Below are 23,016 nucleotides of genomic sequence, written 5' to 3'. Positions count from 1 at the left end.
CCCACTACCTGTCTATCTTCCACATGGTGTATGTATGTGTTAATTACTCAGTCGTGTCAGACTCTTTTTGACCCCATGGACTGTAGCCTGCCAGGCTCCTCTGTCCATGGAATTCTCCAGGCCAGGAATACTGGAGTGGGTAGATACTCCTTCAGGGGATCTTCCAGAACCAGGGATCGAATCTGGGTCTCTTGCATTGCAGGCAGATTCTTTACCATCTGAGTCAGCCGGGAAGCCCTTTACACATGGCAGTGTGGTGTATATATGTCTATCCTATTTTCCCAATTCATCCCACCCACCTCTTTGCCGCAGTGTCCACATGTCCATTTTCTACATATCCATCTCTATTCCACCCCTGGAAATAGGTTCATCTGTACAATTTTTCTAGATTCCACATAATGTGTTAATATTTTATTTTATTTGTTTTAATCTTTTGGTCATGGACCATGGCATGTGAGAGCTTAGTTCCCTGACCCAGTATTGGATTGCGTCCCCTGCATTGGCAATATGGAGTCTTAACCACTGGACCGCCAAGGGGAGTCCTCAGATCCCTCATTCTTCAAGCCCCAGGTAGAGTCCCAACTTATCTTCAAAACTCCCTATTCTTTCACTAACTCAGAACCCCTTTCTAAGTCAATAGTTTTTAACAGTAGGCCCTTGAACCCCTTGATTTCTGAGAAGGCAAACTTAACGTGCTGTGTGTGCCTGTGTATAGAGACCAATCCATGTCAACTATGTTCTGTGGTTTTTAAATGTATGTAGATGCTTTCCTGGAAGGCAATTGGGGTCCTGGTGAAGGGTATGGGCTCTGGAATCAGCTCTAAGAGACTGGAGCCATTACCTAATCTCTCTGGGTTTCAGCTCCTTATCTGTACTATGCAGTTACTCAGGGCAGCACTTCATGGGTTTTTGGGAGGGAATGAGTGAGTCTGTGTACTTAGAACAGTGCCAAGCATCTAAGTGCTTGGCGTGCTGCAGTCTGTGGGGTTGCAAAGAGTCAGACATGACTTAGCGACTGAACAACAGCAACAACAAGCACCTAAATGTTCAGCAAGTGGTAGGCAATCATTAAAGACAGATTTGCTTAAAAATTTTACAGAAACTAGTATTTTTAGTCAATGCATACAAAAAACCGGTAAAGAACCGGCCTGCCAATGCAAGAGATGTGGGTTTAAACCCTTCATGGGAAGATCCCATGAAGAAGGAAATGGCAACCCGCTCCAGTGTTCTTGCCTGGGAAATGTCATAGACAGAGGAGCCTCATGGGCCATCAGGTCGGAAAAGAAATGACATGACTCATCAACTAAACAACAAAAATAACAATACAAAAAAGTACAACTACTCTTATGTGGGAATTTCTACTCCACATCACTTAGCCTTGAATCATTGTTTTTGCCCTGCTGTGTGTATTTTATGTGTTTATAATGATGCTATATCCTTATACATTTATCCATGCCCTCATGAGTTAACGAATCTCTACAGTAAATTCCTGGAAGTGGAATAACTGGGTCAGAGGGTATGTGCATTTAAGCTTTTGATGGATGCAACTGAATTGCCCTCTAAAGAGGCTGTGTCAATTTATCCTCCTACCAGGGCTATATGAGATTTATTTTTCCCACCTTGAGACATTATGCTAAGTGAAATAAACCATCCACAAGAAGATGAACACTGTATGATTCCACTTATGTGAGGTATCTAAAGTAGTTAAGACAGGAAGGAGAACAGTGGTTTCAGGGGACTCTGGAAGGGGAGAGGAATGGAGAGTTAGTGTTCAGTGGGTACAGAGTTTCAGCTGAGCAAAGTGAAGAGCCCTCTGGAGGTGGAGGATGGTGGCTGCACAATATGAATGTACTTAGTGATACTGAACTACACCCTTAAAAATGGTTACAACAGGAATTTTGTTATGCGTATTTTACCAGAGTAAGAACTTGATGCTATATCCTTATTTCATTTGCATCCTTTGTGAGACTGATTATCTTTTTCCTTTGTTTATAATCTATTTGTGTATCTTTTTTCTGTGAATTGCCTTTTCATGTCCTTTACACATTTTGTTTGTTGAATTTTTTATTAAATTGTAAAAGCTCTTTGTAAATTAAAAATTTACTTTATCACGTGTTAAAATATTTACCAATTGCTTTTTGACTTTGCTGCTTCTTCCTTTTTTTTTTTTTTGGTACATTGGTTTGTGATCTTGATGATGTTTTTGCCATATGGAAATATAAAAATTTAAAGTAGTCAGATTTATTGTGTTTTCCCTTGCGGCTTTAGGTGTTTTGCTTAGAAAGGCCCTCTTTACTCCTAGATTACCAAAAATATGCCTTTGTTCTCTTTTAGCAGTTTCTTTTGTTTTAAATTCATTTATTTTGGCTGTGCTGGGCCTTGGCTGCTGCGTGGGCTCTTCTCTAGTTTTGGAGAGCAGGGGCTCCTCACTAGTTGCAGTGCACGCGCTTCTCGCGGCAGTGGCTTCTCAGTGCAGAGCACAGGCTCTAGGGTGCACGGGCTTCCATACCTGCAGCACATGGGCTCTGTCGCTTTGGCTCTCAGGCTCTAGAGCACAGGCTTAGTAGTTGTGCACAGGCTTAGTTGCTCCATGGCATGTGGGACCTTCCCAGATCAGGGATCGAACCCATGTCTCCTGCATTGGCAAGTAGATTCTTTACCATTGAACCACTAGGGAAACCCTTCTGGTAGTTTTATGATTTAAATGTTCATGTTTAGTCTTGGCTCTGTTTGGGTTTTATTTTTGAGTGAGGAAATGAAGGAAGGATTTAATTATTTTTTACCTTGATAGTTTGTCCTTTATTGAGTAATACACTTCCCCCAGTGATTGGAAACGCCAACTTTACTGTATACTAATTTATCTTTGGTGCTTATTTCTGGACTTTCTCATCGCTCCACTGGTTGGTTTTTCTGTGCATGTGCCAGTATCGACTTGCTGTCTGGCAAATCCCATGGACAAGGTACAGTCCATAGGGTAGAAAAGAGTCGGACTCAACTGAAGCGACTTAGCACGCACGCACTGAAACTCTACAATATATTTTAATATCTGGGGAGATGTAACTACTAATTTAGAAGTGTCTACTGTTGTTTCAAGTATACTGGTCCTATTTGCCCAACAAGGCAATAAACTCCATATTTCATACTTCTGATTTTTTGTGGTCCCCCAAACAGTGCTGAGAATGTGACAAGTGATTAATAAATATTTGATTCTTGAAAACAATCTTCCAAATTCCTAATTCTAATTTTCTCCGCCTAAATGAAGTACGGAGAGCTGAAAGTGATGATGGTTCTACACCTGGATTTCTACTGTGGTCACAAATGTGTCTCTTGCTGTGGCCAGTGGACTGATACAGCCTTTGTGCCCTCGGTGGGCAGGATGCATGGGAAGAGCAATGCAGCACCAAAATAGAACTGGTAAAGGTTCTGGAGTCAGGCTGACCTGGCCTGAGTCTTGGCCTCTGTGACTAACTAGCAGTGTCACCTTGGGCAGTTTACTTACTCTCTCTAAACCTTGGCTCCTCTGCTTCCTCATCTGTAAAACGGAGATAATAATATCTCCCTCATCAAATATTAATCATTGTTAAGATAAAATGAAGTGCAATTTTGTACAGTGCCTGGTACTTCAATGAAAGTTTCTGTTACTAATAGTAGGAACAGTTGTATTAGTAACAATAGGAATTTTTAAAGTTATTCAACTACAATTTTTTTTTTTTTTATCACACCGGGTCTTTGTTACAGCTCCAGGCTCTTCTGTGCGGCTTCTCTAGTTATGGTGCAAGGGTTCCAGAAAGTGTGGGCTCAGTAGCTACAGCACATGGGCCCAGTTGGCCCTTGGCATGTGGGATCTTGGTTTCCCTGACAGCGATCAAACCTGTGTCCCATGCCATCGCAAGGTGGATTCTTAACCACTGGACCACTAGGGGAGTCCCTCAATTAAAATTTATTGAGTTTGCAGAGAAAGATATAGGAAAACGCCTAATTATCAGACTTTGACCAAGAACCTTGAAGTAGCAAAATCTGCCTCTGAAAAAAGAGAAAATGATACTCAGCGTTGGCTGATCAGGCACCAGACAGCCTTGTGTATGAGCCATCATCACATTTAATTCTCATGATGGCCCACTTGAGGTTGGAAGATGCCTCCCCAGACCTGGCTCTACAGAGCTCTGCATCCTCTGTGGCACCCAGGTGCACCCCACCCCCCAGGGCTTCCTGGACTGACCAGATAAGAGGAGCAGCACCCTACAGCCAGAGAGCACTGTCTCTGGAGCCACCTTCCAATTTAGCCAAGCCAATTTCCTTGGGAAAGTCACTGAGTTACTCTGAGCTTTGGTTTCCTCCTCTAGAAAGTGGGACTATTAATATGGCAGAAACCAACACAATATTATAAAGCAATTATCCTCCAATTAAAAATAAATAAAATTTTAAAAACAGGGCATACTTTACAGGGTTGCTGTAAAGTTATAGGAGTCAATGACTGAGGACTCAGCACTGAGAAGAGTGCCTGGCACATGGTCAGAGCTAAGTACCTGCAATGAATTTATTATTTTCTTCTCTTACTATATTCTCACCATCAAGTGCTCTAATTTAAGTTCTCCATTAAAGGACTGAAAGAATGACAGATGTAGCTGAAAGAATTTTAAGACAATAAAGACAACTGGCCTCCCCTGCCCGCTCTAAGCCTATTTGTTCAACTTGGGTGAAGGAGTTTTCCATGCATTTTCAAAAAGGGTAATTCAGTAATAAATTATCCCATTGATAGAAACAGCCAATACTATTGATAACCAACAGCATCCTACCTTGTTACCAATCAAGCATATATTTAATGGGCAATTCTGGCTTCACCCTTTTTCTCCTGAAAAGCCCTTTTTCTCTCCCAGCATTCTCATTTCTCAACATGTGAGTGTTGAAGTGGATGAATTCTTAGTAGAAGCGGAGTGGGATATGCATGTGTGCTAAATTGCTCAGTCGTGTCCAGCTCTTTGCAACACTACAGACTACAGCCCATCAGGCTCTAAAGTCCATGGGGAGTCTCCAGGCAAGAACGCTGGAGTGGGTTGCCCTGTCCTCCTCCAGGGGATCTTCCCGACCCAGGGATCGAACCCATGTCTCATGTCTCCTGCATTGGCAGGCACGTTCTTTACCGCTGGTGCCACCTGAGAAGCCCCAGGGAGGGAGACAGGGGGATGCTATTCCTGCCCTCATGTTGCAGAGGTTAACGCCATGTCAGATTTGGTTGTTGTTTAGTTGCTAAGTTGTGTCCAACTCTTGTGACAGCAGGGACTATAGCCCACCATGCTCCTCTGTCCATAGGATTTCCCAGGTCAGAATACTAGCTGCCTCTTGAGGCCTGCTACGGAGCAGTCCCTCTTTTCCTATAGCCATGCCGTTCCTGAGTTGCCATTTCCTTCTCCAGGGGATCTTCCAACCCAGGGATCCTGCATTGGCAGGAGAGTTCTTTACCACTGAGCCACCAGGCAAGCCCCAAACTTGGTTACAAACAATCATATTCAAGCCAACCCGCGTTCACCGATCTTTCAGATTGAATGGCTGAGTTAAGACTCAGGCTCCTGCGGCTTTTCTCTGCTTCTGAAATTCAAAATGGAAAACTAAGTTGCCTCCAACTGTGTCTGCACACCACCCATCTCCGCCCACACACCGTCTCTAAAGTGTAATTTTTTTTTTCTCTTATTTTAGCTTTTCTTTTTTGCCAGTCACCACCACCACCTCTTCAGGAGCTTTCTTTTAGATCTTGGCCCCTGTCCTGAAATGCCAAGGTGAGGGAAGGACTATCCCCACTGTGGAGAGGACAGCTGGCCTAGGCCTTGCTGGCAGGCAGTGGTCCAGGCAGGGATGGGGCTCATGGTCAAGGGTGGGCAGGACAGACTCTGCTCTGACTTGTAAGGAGCTCCCTGTGACTATGTATAGAGGATGCCACCAATGTCTGGACAGATCTCTGAGTGGGGGAGAGGAAAGAATGCTGGTTGAGGGGACAGGAGGACAAGAAAAATAGTCTTCATAGCCTTTAGGAACGGTCTCCCTTTTTCAAACTGTTTGCCCATCCTGCACCCGTTTCAGCCCTATGGGTCCAAGCTCCCTAGAAGTAGGGGACCTTTCTCCTCAAAGGTAAGGCAATGAGCGCGTGCTAACTTGCTTCTTTTCTTTCCAATGAGTGACAACATTTGATATCCATAATTTCAGGTGAGAGCTCCCGGTATTAGCCTCCTTTAAAAACAATTCTTCACTGCTCATCGCAGCTAGACGTGATGGATGTGGGCAGACACTACTCTCTGCCCCACATCCCAGCGACACCAGACAAAATGGCAGCCACCACAGCATGGCTACAGGAAAAGAGGACTGCTCTGTAGCAGGTCTCAAGAGGCAGCAGGCAGGGTCTTCTTCCTGAAACTCTCTCCCCATCCTGCACCATGTTTAGGCCCCTGGCTTCAGAGGCTGGTCTTCCGATTTAGGGGAAGGTAAGCTCTCATGTGGGTTTCCCAGGTGGCGCAGTGGTAAAGAATCCGCCTGCCAATGCAAGAGACACGAGTGACTTGAGTTCGATCCCTGGTCAAGAAGATAATCCAGAGGAGGAAATGGCAGCTACTCTAGTATTCTTGCCTGGGAAATCCCATGAACAGAGGAGCCTGGCGGGCTATGGTCTGTGGGGGTCACAAAGAGTCCGATACGACTGAGCCACTGAGCGTGCTGACAAGGAACCACTCTCGCCCCAGTGAGCTCACCTCAGTGAATCCAGAGTAGTTCTGGAGGTTTATCCACAGCCTGACTTTTTATAGACGTACTTATTTTACTGAAGTCACCAGAGGCCCCTACTGGCATTGCTCCCTGTAACCCCTCACTCAGGGACTGAGCCTGGCTGACATGGCATCTTCTCCCTCCCCCTCCCCTCTTCCTCCAACCCTCCCCTCCTAATCTACATGAATCTAATTATGTGGAATGTAAATGAACTGTGTGAGCATTAAACGACAACACTGTTTTTGGTTTTTCATCCAAATCTCCCTTTACCAGGATGAAAAGGGATTTTCTTTTCCAGGACCCCTGCTGTATCACTTATTTGGAGCTCTTTGCATTCAGCGTCCATTTGTAGCCTTTCTCATACAGTTAGGCCTAAAAGAAATTTGCTGTAGCTAATGAGATTGAGATGGGAAAACAGACCCAGGCAGTTTGGCCAAAGACCAATTGCAGTTTCTCTTCCCCATTTTTTCCTATTGTGATGTGCTAAATGCAGACAAATTATTCCACTATGTAGTGTATGGGCTGAGAACAGGAGCTTTGAGGCTGGAAGGTCAAACCCTGACTTTGCCACTGAGATTGTAGGACCTTAGGCAGGTTGCTTAACTCCTCTGAGTCTCAGTTTCTCCCTGACTAATAGGGTGATGGAGGAGATAATGTTGATAAAGTGTTTAGCACTGGACTTGGCTCAAAGCGAGCCAGGAATGTAACAACAATACCACTTAACATGCACGGAGTGTGCTAGGCTTTCAATTATCTAATTTGAGCCTCCTGACGTTTCTGTAGCATAAAGAGTGCAGGCAGCAGCATTATCAGGGAGTGGGGGGAGACAAACGACCAGGGGAGGAAAAGTGAAATGCTTCAAGGTCACAACCATCCTTACGGACAGAGCAAGGCAAGAATCCAGGCGCTCTAGTTCTTTTACTTTTTTCTCTTTTTTCATTGACATATAATCGATGTGCAATATTAATGTTAATCTCAGGTGTATCTAATTCTTTTTTCCAATGTTTTTAACATTCTGCTATATTTCATCAGTGCAAAAACTGATACACGACATGTGTGGGTGCTAAATCGCTTCAGTCGCGTCTGACTCTTTGTGACCTATGAAACGTAGCCTGCCAGGCCCCTCTGTCCGTGGGACTCTCCAGGCAAGAATACTGGAGTGGGTTGCCGTGCCCTCCTCCAGGGGATCTTCCTGACCCAGGGATTGAACCTTTGTCTCGTACATGTCCTGCATTGGCAGAGCAGGTTCTTTACCACTAGTCCCCTGATAAATGACATATATGAGTCACATAGAAAAAACATACTAAGCGAAAGCATATAAATTATCAGTACAGTGATGAGTCAGTGAGGTTCTGGAACTATGAACTAAGCCACCTACTATCTCATTCTCCTCCCATTTGTCTTTTGTTAGAATCCTACTGTGTCCTTGCTGAGCCCAAATGCCATGTGGGCTGCTCTCTGCTTTATGTACATTTTGATTCATCTTCAGAGGAATATAAAGGAAGCAAGTGGTATTAACCCCACTTTATAGATAAGAAGACAGAGGTTCTTGGAGGTTTGAGCTCTTGCTTCAAAGAGCAAACTCAGTTCCAAAGAGTATATCTCCTTACCCCCCAAAAGTGCATATCCTGAGACATCCCTGGTGGTCCAGTGGTTAAGACTCCATGCTTCCACTGCTAGGGGCCTAGGTTCAATTGCTGGGTCAGGGAACTAAGATCCTGCATGCCATGTGGCACAGCCAAAAAAACCCCACCAAAACCAGAGTGCATGTCCTGAAATGGCCCCACTGGATTTGCTCTGACTCCCACTGGGTGGCTGGCCTGCCCACACCAATCAAAATGAAAGGAGAGCCCACAGGAAGGACTCACAGCAGGACGTGTAGTTCCTCCAGCCAGTCACCGCGATCCCCTGGGTCTGGCAGGTGCTGGCATAGTTCTGCAGCCAGCTGCAGGCGGTCTGCACAGCACCCCCATCAATGCAAGAGTCGAAGAGGCAGTTCTTGTAGAAAAAAGTGGGGTTGACCTTGCTGTGGCACTTGGTGAAGCCTGCATTCTGGTTGGGGATCAGGCTGCAGAGCTGCTGCACTTTGGAGAAAGCTTCCACCTTGGCACAGGACGGGCAGTGGTCGCCACAGCCAATCTGGCAGAAGGTGTCCCTCTTCACCCAGCTCTGTCCAAACTCATTGACACTGGAGGCCAGCAGACCCATGGGCATCTCCAGGTCATCATCGGGGTTACCGTTGTAGCGGCCACAGAGGCCGTAGGTGCTGTTCTGCATGCTCCGAGGGACCGTGACGGACAGGAAGGTCTTCCAGTCATAGACCACCTTTAGCCCAAAGTCAGTTTCCACCACCACGTGGAAACCAAAAGAAAAGATGTTTATCTTCCCTTGTCCCAACTTCAGGGGCAGATAGAGCCGTTCATTGTTGACCTGCAAGAGGAAGCAGGTTGGCATAGACAAATCCAGGTGACCCAGACATTCCCCCCACCCCCGCCCACCACCGCTGTTTTAATGATTAGTCTCTGAGAGGCAGCCCCAGAGGGGGGTGGAAGCAGGTTGAATCCAATCTTTGCATTTAGCGTCGTTTCTGTCACTCAACTGTTATTATTAAGATTTGAACAGACTTAAATGACTATCCTTTGTACATTAATACACCTATTTATTTCAGTGCCTTCTGTTTATAGTGTTATTTCCCCCAGGAGTTCAAATTGTTTTCTCCAAGGTAATGAGAGGGTAATAAGAATTCAATTAAAGTTTAGACTAAAATATCCAAACCTAGAACTCTTATGTTGCTATTTCCAGCTCTTCTGTGGATTTATCTTAGACAAGCCTCAATTTATTAAATCCTTCAGGATCTTCTTTTTCCTGAAGAATGACTTGACTTTGCTGGTCTCTCTGCCAAGGATGCTATTCTTTACCCGTCAACATCCTTCTCATCCCCCAGACCCTGCTCAAATGTCAGCTCTTCTATAAGGTAAGATTTTTGGAGCCTGTGGTCAGAATGAATCACTCCCTCGTCTGGGCAACCAGAACAAGTTATTTATACTTCTCTCCTGTTCTTCTGCACCTTTGGCCAAGATCAGGCACGCGTACCTGCTACTGAAGCACATATGACATCAGCCTCATATTACAGCTGGTTGTCTACACCTCTGTCTCATCTACAGGATTAGGAGGGACTACACTTTATCGATCTATGCATCCAACTCCCCCTCGTTCCCTGCTGGGCGCCCACCACAATGCCTCACGTGGAGAGGGTACTTGAGACATGTTTCCTCCTGTATATTTTAAGTTGAGAAAACAAGAAAATCCCTGAGCTTCAAACTCCAGAACGGTACAGCCCTTGCACCATTTTGATTTAGATCAGTCAAATCCTGCAGCTTGTGGCTGGATGAGTGCATGCTGGAAAACAGACTGTTGTGAGGGCTAAGAGAGAGCTGATCTTCCGGGTGGGGAGGAAGGTGGCTGCCCTTTGGAGTGGTCTGAGGTTGCTCTCTGACTGGAAATACCTCCCCTTCTGACGTCCTTAGTCTCTTTCTCATCTGACACTCCCACCCCCAGCCCACCCATCTTAATTCAGACTCTTATCACCTTCCACCTTGACTCTTAAACACACCCGCTACTCCTCTCCCTGCCCTGGGCCTCCCTTCTCCTTCATTCACTCTTCACTGCCTCTCCAATATTTTTTAAAGCAATTAATACTTAAACCCTCTCTGCAGTGTGAATGAAATGGGGAATATGGTTAACACATCAGACAGGGCTCTCCAGGAGCTGGCCCCTGCCTCTCAGGCCCAACCCACTCATTTCCTGCACCCCAGCCGTACCCAGCACTTCACTGCTCCCCAAACGGACCGAGTTGCCCCACTCCACATGCCACTCCCCTTGCTGTGAGTGTGACGGTGCTTTCTGGGTCCCTTTGGGGGACCCATCCTCAGCAGTTGTGAATGTGGGCTAGTGATAACTCACAGTTGATCTTGGCCACAGGGGAGCCACCTGGCCCAGGAGGTTATGACCTCCTATTCCAGCCCCGACCTCACCGTAAGGGCAGCCGTTGGCCCATGGCTGACCGACACAGGGGACCGATTCTGTGTGCGGGTCACACACCAGAGTTTCCGGGGACTGAAACTGGTGTCCAGCTTAGATCACATCCTCTCTGAGCTCCCTGCTCCTGATGTATCCCTCATATTCAGGCATCACTTTCTCAGACTCTGCCTCTAGGCGATCAAACCTGAGACAGCACTGATGCTCCTCTCCCATCCCCCCATTCTCTGGGGGCAATATTCACCCTTCAAATTTCAACTCAGCTATCTCCTTGTCTGTGAACATTTGTCCAGGCAGGATTCACTCACTCATCCAGTAGCCATCAAGCTGGCACTACTGTGCACCAGCCACCGTGCTAAATGCTAGGATAAAGCACAAGGCTCTTTCCCTAGAAGCTCACAGGCGTGTGGCCAAGACAAGTACATAAGCAGGTCTGATTGCCTGATAAAAGTTAACAGTAGAGATAAATAGATGCACAGGAACCAGACTCAGCATGGGAACAGAATCAAGGATACCTACAGAAGATGGTGCCCACACCCAGCTCTGAATGGTGAGTAGTGCTGGCCAGTCAAGATAAGTTAAGAGTTTGGGATGAAAATATACACATACTAGATAATTAGTTAGGATCTACTGTTTAGCACAGGGAACTCTACTCAATATTCTGTAATGGCCTATATGGGAAAAGAATCTACAAAAGAGTGGATATATGTACATGTATAACTGAGCCACTTTGCTGTACACCTGAAGCTAACACAACATTGTAAAATCAACTATACCCCAATAAAAATTTTAAAAAATACACACTACTATATATAAAATAGATAATCAACAAGGATCTACTTGTATCACAGAGAATTATACTAAATATTCTATAATATACAGAATAACCATACTCGATAGTCTATAATGGAAGAGAATGGAAGAAATATATATGTGTGTGTATATATCTATATACATATGTATGTATAACTGAATCACTTCACTATATACCTAAAACTAACACAACATTATAAGTCAACTATATTTCAATAAAAATTAAAAGCAGAACAAAACAACAAAAAAGAAGGAATGAGAGTGAAGAAAAGGGAATCCCAAGAAGACAGCATAGCCCAAGTCAAGGCCAAGAGGAAACAACCTCATAAATATGAGGAATTACAGCAATTTAATGATGCTGGAGCACAAAATGTGACCTTGGGGATGATGGGAGATGAAGATGGAGAGATGGGAGGTTCCTGGACCATGGAGGGCCACGTATGTAATGTCCCATGAGATCAAGCTTGAAAGAGACTCATTCATTTCACAACAAAAGTCACCAGTGATCTTAGTAAAAGAACTTCAGTACCATGATGAAACCAGAGGTTAGACTGGAGAAGTTAAACAGCAGACAGGGGATATGGAAGCAAAGATGACTCCAGGAGTTTGGTAAGAAAAGGGAGGAGAGGGATTAGATAGAAGAGGGATTGGGTTGAACTGGGGTCAAGGTTTGTCTTAGAATAAATATGTCTATGGGTTGAAGAGAAGGACCTAAGACACGGGAAGCGGAGGAGATGACAGATGGGCAAGGGCCTGAGAAGGCAAGATAGAGATGGTGCAGGTGGGTAGTGGCCATGGTCGGGGAAGAGATGCCTCAGTCTCTGGAACAAGGAGAGGAGGTGAAGATGACGTGGTGATGGGTCATTTCAGTGACAGGGTGGAGGAGGGAAGTGGAGGAGGGAGATCACATCTGGTAGGCACAATTCTCTCAGTAAGAAGGCCCGGAGCTCAGGTGACATAGGTTCCATGTAGACCCATAATACAGGTGCTCAAGGTCACCAAGGGACACGGAGGCCGAAGGGCCTCCCACCAGCCTTGACAACACACACGAATAAATGGAAGGCTGTGTGCCAAATGGCTCACGTGCGCCGGCTGGCATTTCTCCACGTTCTCTGTTCCTGGCTACTGGGTGTCATGCCGGAGGTGACACCGTACGGAGGTCTTGTACCTGGATTACAGCTGAGAGGCTTCGAGAACCCAGGCAAGCAAGGCCTCAACATAAACAGGCTGGCTTGGCTTCTCCCATCTCTGAAGCCCCGTGAATGCCGCCTCCATCCCTCCATCCCTGCCCTGTCTGTCCTTGCGAGTGAGAATGAAGGGAAGGTGGAAGGCTGAGGAAGGAAGGGGTCAGTAAGGAAGAGGTGCCTGATGGACGGAGGAGGCGGGCACAGAGGAGGGCACAGGGGTCAGTGTGGGGCTATCTGTTTCTAATCTGAGTATCAGAAATAAGGCCACAAACTTGCTTTTCAGTGGAGAGCTTTCCTTTAAACAGCTGGCCCGGACCTGCTGCCGCCTCTTCAGCTGCTCTGAGGTCCCCTCACAGCCCCCCACCTTGCTGCCCCTCTGGGTCTCCACGGATGATTCCTGGTCCTCCTTCTGGGCCTGGCCAATGGACACCTTCAGGGCTCAGCTCTGGGTCATCTCTTCCAGAAAGCCTTCCTTCTCCACCCCCAGGTAGCTCAGGCAACCTGTTCTCTCATGACACCCACCTTCCCGCCCACACTTATAATTTTCTGGGATTTCACATCCTGTTAAAGTTACCTGCAAACACGTCTGTCTCTCCTACCAGACCCTGAGTTCCCTTAGCACAGGAGCCCTGTTTGACTCATGTTTCTACCCTCAGGGTTTGGCACAGGACAGACATCAATACAAGCCTGTCAAACATAACTGAGCCAGAGTGATGTTCAAAGGTCCTCTCTTCTCTGCTGCCCACTGGATGAGCAGTCAGTGATAAAGACACTGGCTGTGAGGGTCCTGAAAGCCTTCCCCTCGGCCTGGACCACTCAGGACCCGGCTGTGTTGAGCCCGGGCGAGACGGAGGACAGGGGCCATCTCTGTGGAGCTCAGGCTGTGGACGGCTGATGCTCGGGCTGTGCGATGCCCAGGAGAGGCTCCCCTGTCCTGCTCACCCCACACCCTGCCTGGTACACACAGCATGTTTATTTCTAGTTTTCTTCAGCTTAGTGGATTTCCCCATATCCTCAGTACTGCAGGGAAAGAGAATCACAGAGGGACCTGGCATGCCAAGGAGTCCCTTCCAGGTCACCTCTGGTTTTGTGTGCACCTGCAGTGACCCGGCTCTGTTGCTGTGTTTTGCCCGGCGCTTGACTGTGCGCTGTCATTATGATGGCCGTTATTCTCAGGGAGAGATGGTGACTAATAATAACATCATGGGAAAAACAAATGCAAATCATTGAACAAGCAGATCCTGTAGTGCATGTTAATAATTCAAAGTAAATGCTAAATCTATTCCCCAGGCCCCCGAAGGAAAGAACCTTCAAGCATCCTGAACCTGGTCTTCCTGTCAGAGATTGGAAAGCTATATGCTCTATTCCCAGCTTGGGCATCTTAGGACATCTGGGGACATAGAAAGGCAGGCCGTGGAAAGTGTCCCTTCATCCCGTTAATCAATTCCTCCTTGCTGCCCATGACTCTCTAATTACTCCCTGTTGTAGACCGAGTTGTGTCCCCCCAAAAGATACACTGAAGTCTTAACCCCCAGGACATGCGAACATGGTCTTGCTTGGAAATAGGGTCTTTGCAGATCTTAATCAGATCACGCTGTGAAAGGGTTGACCCTAAATCCAATGACGAATGGTCTTAAAAGGAGAGAGATTTGGTGCAGAGGGAAGAAGGTCATGAAAACACGGAGGCAGAGACTGGAGGTATGAGGCCCCAAGGCAAGGGTCACCTACAACCACCAGAAGCTGGGAGAAAGCCTGGATTAGATGCTTCCCTAGGACCCCGGAGGGACCATGGCCCTGCCAGCACCTTGATTTCAGACTCCTGGCCTTCAGAGCTGTGAGAGGGCAAGTTTCTGCTGTTTTAGGCCATCTGGTCTATGATGCTTTGTGATGGGAGCCCTAAGAACTAACATACTCGCCCCTCTCCATCTCTTTCTGAGAAGAAGAGACTAGCAGTGTGGTTCTCATGGCTCTTGACTTTTTAGCCATGAGTGCATCTCAAGAGACATGTGCCTGGAAGGTGAGCTGACTCAAAGAGAGGGAAACACCCAGTGAGAGTGGGGAATCAGCCTCTGGGGAGGAGAGAAGGAAGAGCAGAAAAAAGAACAAGTGTTCATAAGGATCTGGTGTCCATATGTGAAGGTGACTGGGTCAGAAAACATAGGTAACCTCAGATGTCTACTTAACTAAACCTCGAGAGTGTGTAATGCAAGGCAGAAATACAATTTCATAGTACACTGGATGAGACAGGGCTTACAAACAGATTGCATTTTAAAAGAAGAGAACAATCTGAAAAGTAGAAAGGTGGAAGAGCGTTAAATGTCACAGAGAGAAGGAATGACATCAAAGTTTATAAATCTCAGGGTAGAAAAATATCAGAGGAGGAGCAAAGCACAAATAGGGTACAGCCACATGGACAAAATGATTGATGTCTTTGTTTTAACACAATTGATGAAAGTGAAGGAGAGAAGTTCCTGTAATGAGTGACTTTGACTATCCAGACATCTGTTGGAAAACTTATGTGGCTAAAAGCAAGGCACCTGTTATATTCCTAACTTGTCCAGGTGGCAATTCAATCTTCCCAATTGCTGACGAAGTGACCAGCGGCAAAATGAAAGTCGTAGGAACCTTGGAAGAAAGGGCTTGTTATGTCATCTGTTTCCTTTATTTGACAAACGTTTTGAGTGTCATGGCACGCAGTATATTCATTTAACATAAAGATGGATTAGGTGTGGTTCCCACCCTGAAGAGGCCCACAATGAGTACTGAGTGAGCCAGACACAAACATCATGGAAAAATGCACTATGATTCATGCCTTCAGTGACTGAGGGACCAACTGTTAGAAGGAAATACATAGGGAAACAGTAGGGGGTTTGGGTGAAATATCCAAGAAAGAGAAGAGGAATGTCCATAGTGAGACTTTCATCTTAGGTGCTAAAAAGGCACATTTTCCAGTAAACGTGAAAGAGAAGACACTTTAAGAAGCAGATGGCTGGTGAGAGCCTATTGTAAAGCACAGGGAGAAAAAAGGTACAATCTGTTTTTAGGACATATATTAAGTTAACCTTAAGAATGCATTCTGATATACAGAGGGTACAGACAAATATGTGCTTCCTTGGTGGCTCAGTGGTAAAGCACATGTCTGCCAATGCAGAAGACTTGAGTTTGATCTCTGGGTCGGGAAGATCCCCTGGAGAAAAGAAGGGCAACCCTCTCCAGTATTCTGAGCTTCCTAGGTGGCTCAGTGGTAAAGAATCCACCTACAGGAGCTGCAGCAGACACAGGTTCAATCCCTGGGTCAGGAAGGTCCCCTGAAGGCAGAAATGGTGACTCATGCCAGTATTCTTGCCTGGGAAATCCCACGGACAGAGGAGCCTGGCAAGCAACAGTCCATGGGATCGCAGAGAGTCAGACACAACTGAGCGGCGAAGCTCAAAGACAATTACTATTTGATTCCACTTACATGAGGAACCTAGAACAGTCAAATTCATAGAGTCAGAAAGCACACTGGTAGATGCCAGAGGCTGGGGTGGGGAAGGGATGGCGAGTTAGTGTTTCATGGGGACAGAGTTCAGGAAGGTGAAAAATTCGGGAGTGGAAAATGGCGAGCCACACGATGTGAATGCTCTTAGTGCCACTGAATTGCACAGTTTGTAGCATTAGTTGCCCAGTCGTGTCCGACCTTTCGCAACCCCGTGGACTGTAGCCTACCAGGCCCCTCTGTCCATGGGATTCTCCAGGCAAGAATCCTGCAGGGGGTTGCCATTTCCTCCTCCAGAGGATCTTCCCCACCCAGAGATCGAACCTGAGTCTCCTCCACTGCAGGCAGATTCTTTACCGTATGAACTACAGGGAAGTCTGAAATTGTACAGTTAAGTCTGTTTACAATAGTATGTTTTATATTATGTGACTTTTATGGCAATTAAAAAAAAAAAAGCTCATAAACCTCTGTTTGTCATAGAAGGGGGTTAAAGGAAATCCTAAGTAAGGAAAGATATCAGCAGAGCTGCCCAAGGAAGTCTTTAAGTCAGGATTTGAAATCTACAAGAGGAAGAAGCACTTCCTTAGAGATATATTACACCACAGACCTGGGAAGATAGTGTTAGAAGGCTGACATTCTAAGTCAGCTCCTCCAAAATGTTAAAGTAATGGCTTGTTAGTGTCCCAAGTTCTACTTAGGGTGGGCCCTTGAAGAAGGGGTGGCCGGGCTCTTGCTGGAGCCGATGTCCACAGGCTGGACTTTGGAGTGCACAAAACTCCTCAACCCCTACCTGCTCCTGTCTTCAAGGTCAATGGACAGAAAATGTGGGAAAAAGTAAGATTATAAGGGAGCCCCTGTGTGCTCCAAATGTGGGCAAGACTCTTGAACTCCCGGGTTCCCTGGGAACCAAAGGGAGACTGGAAGAGGTGGAAGGAGGCCCAAGCAGACAAATGTTTTTATTTCAAAGAAGAGAAAGAGGGGCTTCTCTGATGGCCCGGTGATTATGAATTCTCTGATGGTCCGGTGGTTATGAATTCACCTGCCAATGCAGGAGACATGGGTTTGATCCCTGGTCTGGACAGATCCCACCTGACGTGGGGCAACTAAGATCGTGAACCACAAGTACTGAGCCCGTGCACCCTAGAGCCTGTGCTCCGGAAGAAGAGAAGCCAGCTCAATGAGCAACCCGTGCAATGCAACTGGGGAGTAGCCCCCACTCGCCACAACTAGAGAAAGCCTGCGCACAGCAATGAAGACCCAGCGCAGCCAAAAACAAATAAAATACAAGGCAAAGAGATGGGTTAAACAACAGGACTTCCCTGGTGGCTCAGACGGTAAAGTGTCTGTCTACGATGCGGGAGACCTGGGTTCAATCCCTGGTTTGGGAGGATCCCTTGGAGAGGGAAATGGCAATCCACTCCAGTACTATTGCCTGGAAAATCCCATGAACAGAGGAGCCTGGTAGGCCACAGTCCATGGGGTCACAAAGAGTCGGACACGACTGAGCGACTTTACGTTCATGTTCACACTTGCCGATGCCTAGCCTGTACTAGGCGTGCCTTCTCCTACATAGATAGCAACTGCCCGAGGCCACATGACAGTAGGCGAGCTGGGACTCCATCAGGCTGTGCCGTCCCCAGCACGCTCTGCTGCGCCATGAAAGGCTGAGTTCCTAGAGCTGGCTCTGTCCCCAATTTGGTGCCGGTGACCTGGGCATTTTCCTGTCTGAGGGCTCCATTCCTTATCTGTAAGATAAAGTGACAGGAAATCTGCAGGGCCCCTCTCTGCCCTGACATCCTCTGCTGTTCCTTGGATCCTGGGCCTGCCTGGTTCAGCTGCAGCCTGGCTTGCTGGCCCGGGAGCCCTGTCCTCACATCCTCACGGCTCCCCTGCTGGGACCCTGCACCCACTCACCAGCACCGTGTGCTTGTAGGCCCTGTGGATCCCGATGCTGTAGCCCCACACGGTCACGTCCACCTGCTTGACCCACAGCGCCAGCGACGGATCTCGGTCCTCGTTCTTGGCTGTGACAACGAACTTGGGGAACGTGTCTGAGTTCGGCCGGCTTCCTGTGGTGCACAGGATGAGCGGGCAGCTGGTCTGGAAGTCAAAGGGGTAGCCGTCAAAGGTCAGGTAGTGGCCGTAGCCCGAGACGACGCAGGAGGCGTCGGTGCGGGCCTGGCAGTAGTAGAGGCCGCCCTCCTCCATGCAGTACTCGTCGTCCTTGCAGGGGATACTCTCACAGTGGACGCTGTTGTCCGTGCCGTTGCAGTAGCAGAAGATCTGGCAGTCCAGGTCCACCCAGAAGGTCTCATTGGTGGCAAGCTGGTGCCCTTCGAAGTTGCAGCCACACTCGCTCCGGGTGACGCACTGGCTGCCTTGCAGGGCGTAGCCCTCGTCACACTGACACCCCTCGGAGCAGGTGTCCACACAGATGGGGCCCAGGGCCAGGGTCTCACAGGTCTCCGTACACGTCATGCACTCCTCGAAATGGCTGTTCTCCGGGCACTCCAGAGCTGAGGGTGGGCAAGGAGAAGAGGGGCTTGAGAAAGGGACAGAGAGTAGAGCCAGAGTTTGTGTACACTCGTCAGCATGCACGAGGGCGTGTGCACTCACAGATGTACGCACAGGTACGTGCATGTGTGTGCACGCCTGGGTGGGCGCCTGTGTGTGCCTGTGTGTATGCTGCATGGGACTCACTTGTCCAGCGCGGTGGGCTCAGCGAATGCCGTGTGAGCAGCATGCCGCCAGCCTCACTGGGGGTGACCATCCGAGGCTCCGTGAGCCTTTGTCAAATGCCCCCAGTGCACTTGATTTCTCACATAGAAGATTCTGGGAGGACAGGCCTGTTCTGAGCACCTGCAACATGCCAGGCACTGTTCTAGGCATTTTAGTGTGGTTTTCCCAACAACCTGGACAGCAAGGAAAGTCGAATCACCCTTGTCTGACAGGTAAGGAAACTGAAGTTCAGTGACTTCACCCCGCTGGTAAGTAGTGGAGAGAGATTTGAACCTGTGTCTCCTGAATCTAAGTCTCCAAACTCAAAGACTTTGGAAAGAGAGTCCTGGAAGGAACAAATGCTTTGAGGCCACAGAGACCTGAGGGGTACCATCTCTGAGCTTCAGTTTCTTCTTTTATTAATAAGGACAACGCTTAACTAGGACCACTGTTATGAGGATTAATAACCTAATATGCCAAGTCCACAGCAGAGTGGCAGTAAACGCTGTGCTCTTCCCCCTCTTAGACTTCCCTCCATTACAGACAGGCTTCAGGGAGGTGCCACCACTCTACAAACTGGACTCACCCTGGGTCTTTCGTCTCTCTGCTCCTGTGCCCTCTGACCCCTTCCGCCTCCTCACTGACTTCAGAAATGGTCACCCCCACCTCCTCTGTTCACGCCCTTGGCCCCACTGGCATAGCCCTCACCAAGCAAAATGCTACCCATCTTCCAACTTCACTTCAAGTTGTGCTTATGTCTAGAAGCCTTCCTTGATGGATTAAGTCTCTGAGTCACTAAGCACAGCACGTAATAGAAAATCATACATAGCTCACCGTGGGGTTCTGTGTAACCTTCCTATTCCTCTTTATTATTTTTGTTTGTCAGAATTTGATATGAGCCGGGGTGAGTCCAGGAGCAGAGAAGAAATCTACCTACAGGTCTGTGTTGTCTGAAGATCTGTGAAGGTCCTCACCCACCATCTCCTGGGAGTTTAAGATCTTGCTTTTAAGGCTCTCTTTAGGTATTATGTACACTATCACGCCTTAAGAGGGTTTTATAATCCAAGGACACAAAGGACACTATAGAGAAAAAGCGCCTGATAGTAATAGATCTGCTGATGAGTACCAACTCAACAGTTCTGCACTGCGTACTGAAAGCCAATCTTTTTTTTCCTTCTGGGCTAAGGGGTTGTCTCCACTTCTGTTCACTAGTTGAAGGCTAGTTCAGCACTGATAAAATATGTCTGTAGAGAGGGATTTTCACATTTGTCTCTAAATTATGAATGTTCTAACACTGACTGGAGGTTTATGGTGATAGCAAATAACATGACTTATTTAAATGGCTCCCGTTTTATGAATTATTGTATTGTCTGAATGTGTCTGAAAGTCTGGCATATACAGAAGCGAAATAATAAAACTTCTCCGGGCCCCCAAAATGCCTCTGAAATTACTTAATTGAGCAGTCTGACTCTGCCAGTGAGCGCCGGTTAAAAAAATATCCGAACACAGAAGCAGTGGTTGTTTCTCTCCAGGCCCAAAGGAGATTGTGTTCCTGATTTGCAGTTGTCACGCAATCCAATCCCCACTCTGCAAGACCCCGGCCAGATTAACCTCTTAGTACTCAGAGACTTGATTATAAAGTGTGTGTGCTCTGGACTGCCTCGCCAGACCCATCCACACATTCTAGGGCATTCTCAAGTGTGTGCCGTGACCCTCCACCCAAGGAAGCCAGGCTCCATGTAGCTGCTGCTGTCCACGTGGCTCCCTCTAAAAGAGGTACTTAAAAGCACTTGCTCCAGCTCTGCAGGCCATGATGAAGGATTCAGTTCAGTTCAGTTGCTCAGTCGTGTCCAAATCTTTGCGACTCCATGGACTGCAGCAAGCCAAGCTTCCCTGTCCATACCAACTCCCAGAGCATGTTCAAACTCACGTCCATCGAGTCAGTAACTCCATCCAACCATCTCATCCTTTGTCATCCCCTTGTTTTCCCCTTAAATCTTTCCCAGCATCAGGGTCTTTTCCAGTGAGTCAATTCTTTGCATCAGGTGGCCAAAATATTGGAGCTTCAGCATCAGTCCTTTCAGTGAATATTCAGGACTGATTTCTTTTAGGATTGACTGGTTTGATCTCCTTGCAGTCCAAGGGACTCTCAAGAGTCTTCTCCAACACCAAGTTCAAAAGCATCAATTCTTTGGTGCTCAGCTTTATTTATAGTCCAGCTCTCACGTCCATACATGACTACTGGAAAAACCATAGCTTTGACTAGATGGATCTTTGTCGGCAATGTAATGTCTCTGCTTTTCAATATGCTGTCTAGGTTGGTCACAGCTTTTCTTCCAAGGAGCAAGCGTCTTTTAATTTCATGGCTGCTGTCACCATCTGGAGTGATTTTGGAGCCCAAGAAAACAAAGTCTCTTACTATTTCCACTGTTTCCCCATCAATTTGCCAAGAGGTGATGTGACCGGATGCCATGATCTTAGTTTTTTGAATGCTGAGTTTTAAGCCAGCTTTTTCACTCTTGTCTTTAACTTTCATCAAGAGATTCTTCAGTTCCCCTTTGCTTTCTGCCATAAGGGTGGTGTCATCTGTGTATCTGAGGTTATTGATATTTCTCCTGGCAATCTTGATTCCAGCTTGTGCTTCACCCAGTCTGGCATTTCACATAATGTACTCTGCATATAAGTTAAATAAACTGGGTGACAATATACAGCCTTGATGTATTCCTTTCCCAATCTGGAACCAGTCAGTTGTTCCACGTCCAGTTCTAACTGTTGCTTCCTGACCTGCATACAGATTTCTCAGGAGGCAGGTAAGTTGGTCTGGTATTCCCATCTCTTTAAGAATTTTCCAGAGTTTGTTGTGATCCACACAGTCAAAGTCTTTGGCATAGTCAATATAGCAGAAGTAGATGCTTTTCTGGAACTCTCTTGCTTTTTCAATGATTCAACAGATGTTGGAAATTTGATCTCTGGTTCCTCTGCCTTTTCTAAATCCAGTTCTAAATCTGGAAGTTCTCAGTTCATGTACTGTAGAAGCCTGGCTTGGGGAATTTTGAGCATAACTTTGCTAGTGTGTTAGATGAGGGCAACTGTGTCATAGTCTGAGCATTCTTTGGTATTGCCTTTCTTTGGGACTGAAATAAAAACTGACCTTTTCCAGTCCTGTGGCCACTGCTGAGTTTTCCAAATTTGCTGACATATTGAGTGCAGCACTTTCACAGCATCATCTTTCAGGATTTGAAATAGCTCAACTGGAACTCCATCATCTCCGCTAGCTTTGTTCATCGTGATGCTTCCTAAGGCCCACTTCACTTCGCATTCCAGGATGTCTGGCTCTAGGTGAGTGATCACGCCATTGTGGTTATCTGGGTCATTAAGATTATAGTTCTTCTGTGTATTCTTGCCACCTCTTCTTAATATCTTCTGCTTCTGTTAGATCCATACCATTTCTGTCCTTTATTGTGCCCATCATTGCATGAAGTGTTCCCTTGATATCTGTAATTTTCTTGAAGAGATCTTCAGTCTTTCCCATTCTATTTCTATTCTATTCTATATAGTCTTTCCCCCTCTATTTCTTTGCATTGATCACTGAGGAAGGCTTTCTTATTTATCTCTCCTTGCTATTCTTTGGAACTCTGCACTCAAATGGTATATCTCCTTTTGTCCTTGGCCGTTAGCTTCTCATCTTTTCTCAGCTATTTGTAAGGCCTCCTCAGACAACCATTTTGCCTTTTTGCATTTCTTGCTCTTGGGGATGGTCTTGACCACCACCTCCTATACGATGTCACAAACCTCTGTGCATAGTTAGTTCTTCAGGCACTCTGTCGGTCAGATCTAATCCCTTGAATCTATTTCTCACTTCCACTGTATAATCATCAGGGATTTGATTTAGATCATACCTGAATGGTCTAGTGGTTTTCCCTACTTTCTTCAATTTAAGTCTGAATTTGGCAATAAGGAGTTCATGATCTGAGCCACAATCAGCTCCCGGTCTTGTTTTTGCTGACTGTATAGAGCTTCTCCATCTTTGGC

At 46.8% G+C, this 23,016-nt stretch overlaps 1 protein-coding gene across 1 annotated transcript in view; it reads right to left on the bottom strand.

Annotated features, from left to right (window-relative positions):
- Positions 1 to 23,016, bottom strand: part of LOC120876377 (tubulin-specific chaperone cofactor E-like protein) — a 170,367-nt gene that overhangs the window by 25,773 nt on the left and 121,578 nt on the right. Inside the window, exons 17-18 of the mRNA XM_040258226.1 lie at positions 18,181 to 18,782; positions 8,619 to 9,180 (exon numbers count right to left, since the gene is read on the bottom strand). Coding sequence (XP_040114160.1) covers positions 8,619 to 9,180; positions 18,181 to 18,782 — 1,164 coding nt within the window. The remainder of the gene's footprint in view (positions 1 to 8,618; positions 9,181 to 18,180; positions 18,783 to 23,016) is intronic.

This window comes from Oryx dammah, unplaced genomic scaffold (genome assembly GCF_014754425.2).
Source record: "Oryx dammah isolate SB20612 unplaced genomic scaffold, SCBI_Odam_1.1 HiC_scaffold_17, whole genome shotgun sequence".
NCBI lineage: Eukaryota > Metazoa > Chordata > Mammalia > Artiodactyla > Bovidae > Oryx > Oryx dammah.
Note: the sequence above shows the minus strand (reverse complement) of the source record. Positions and strands in the feature narration are given on the sequence as shown.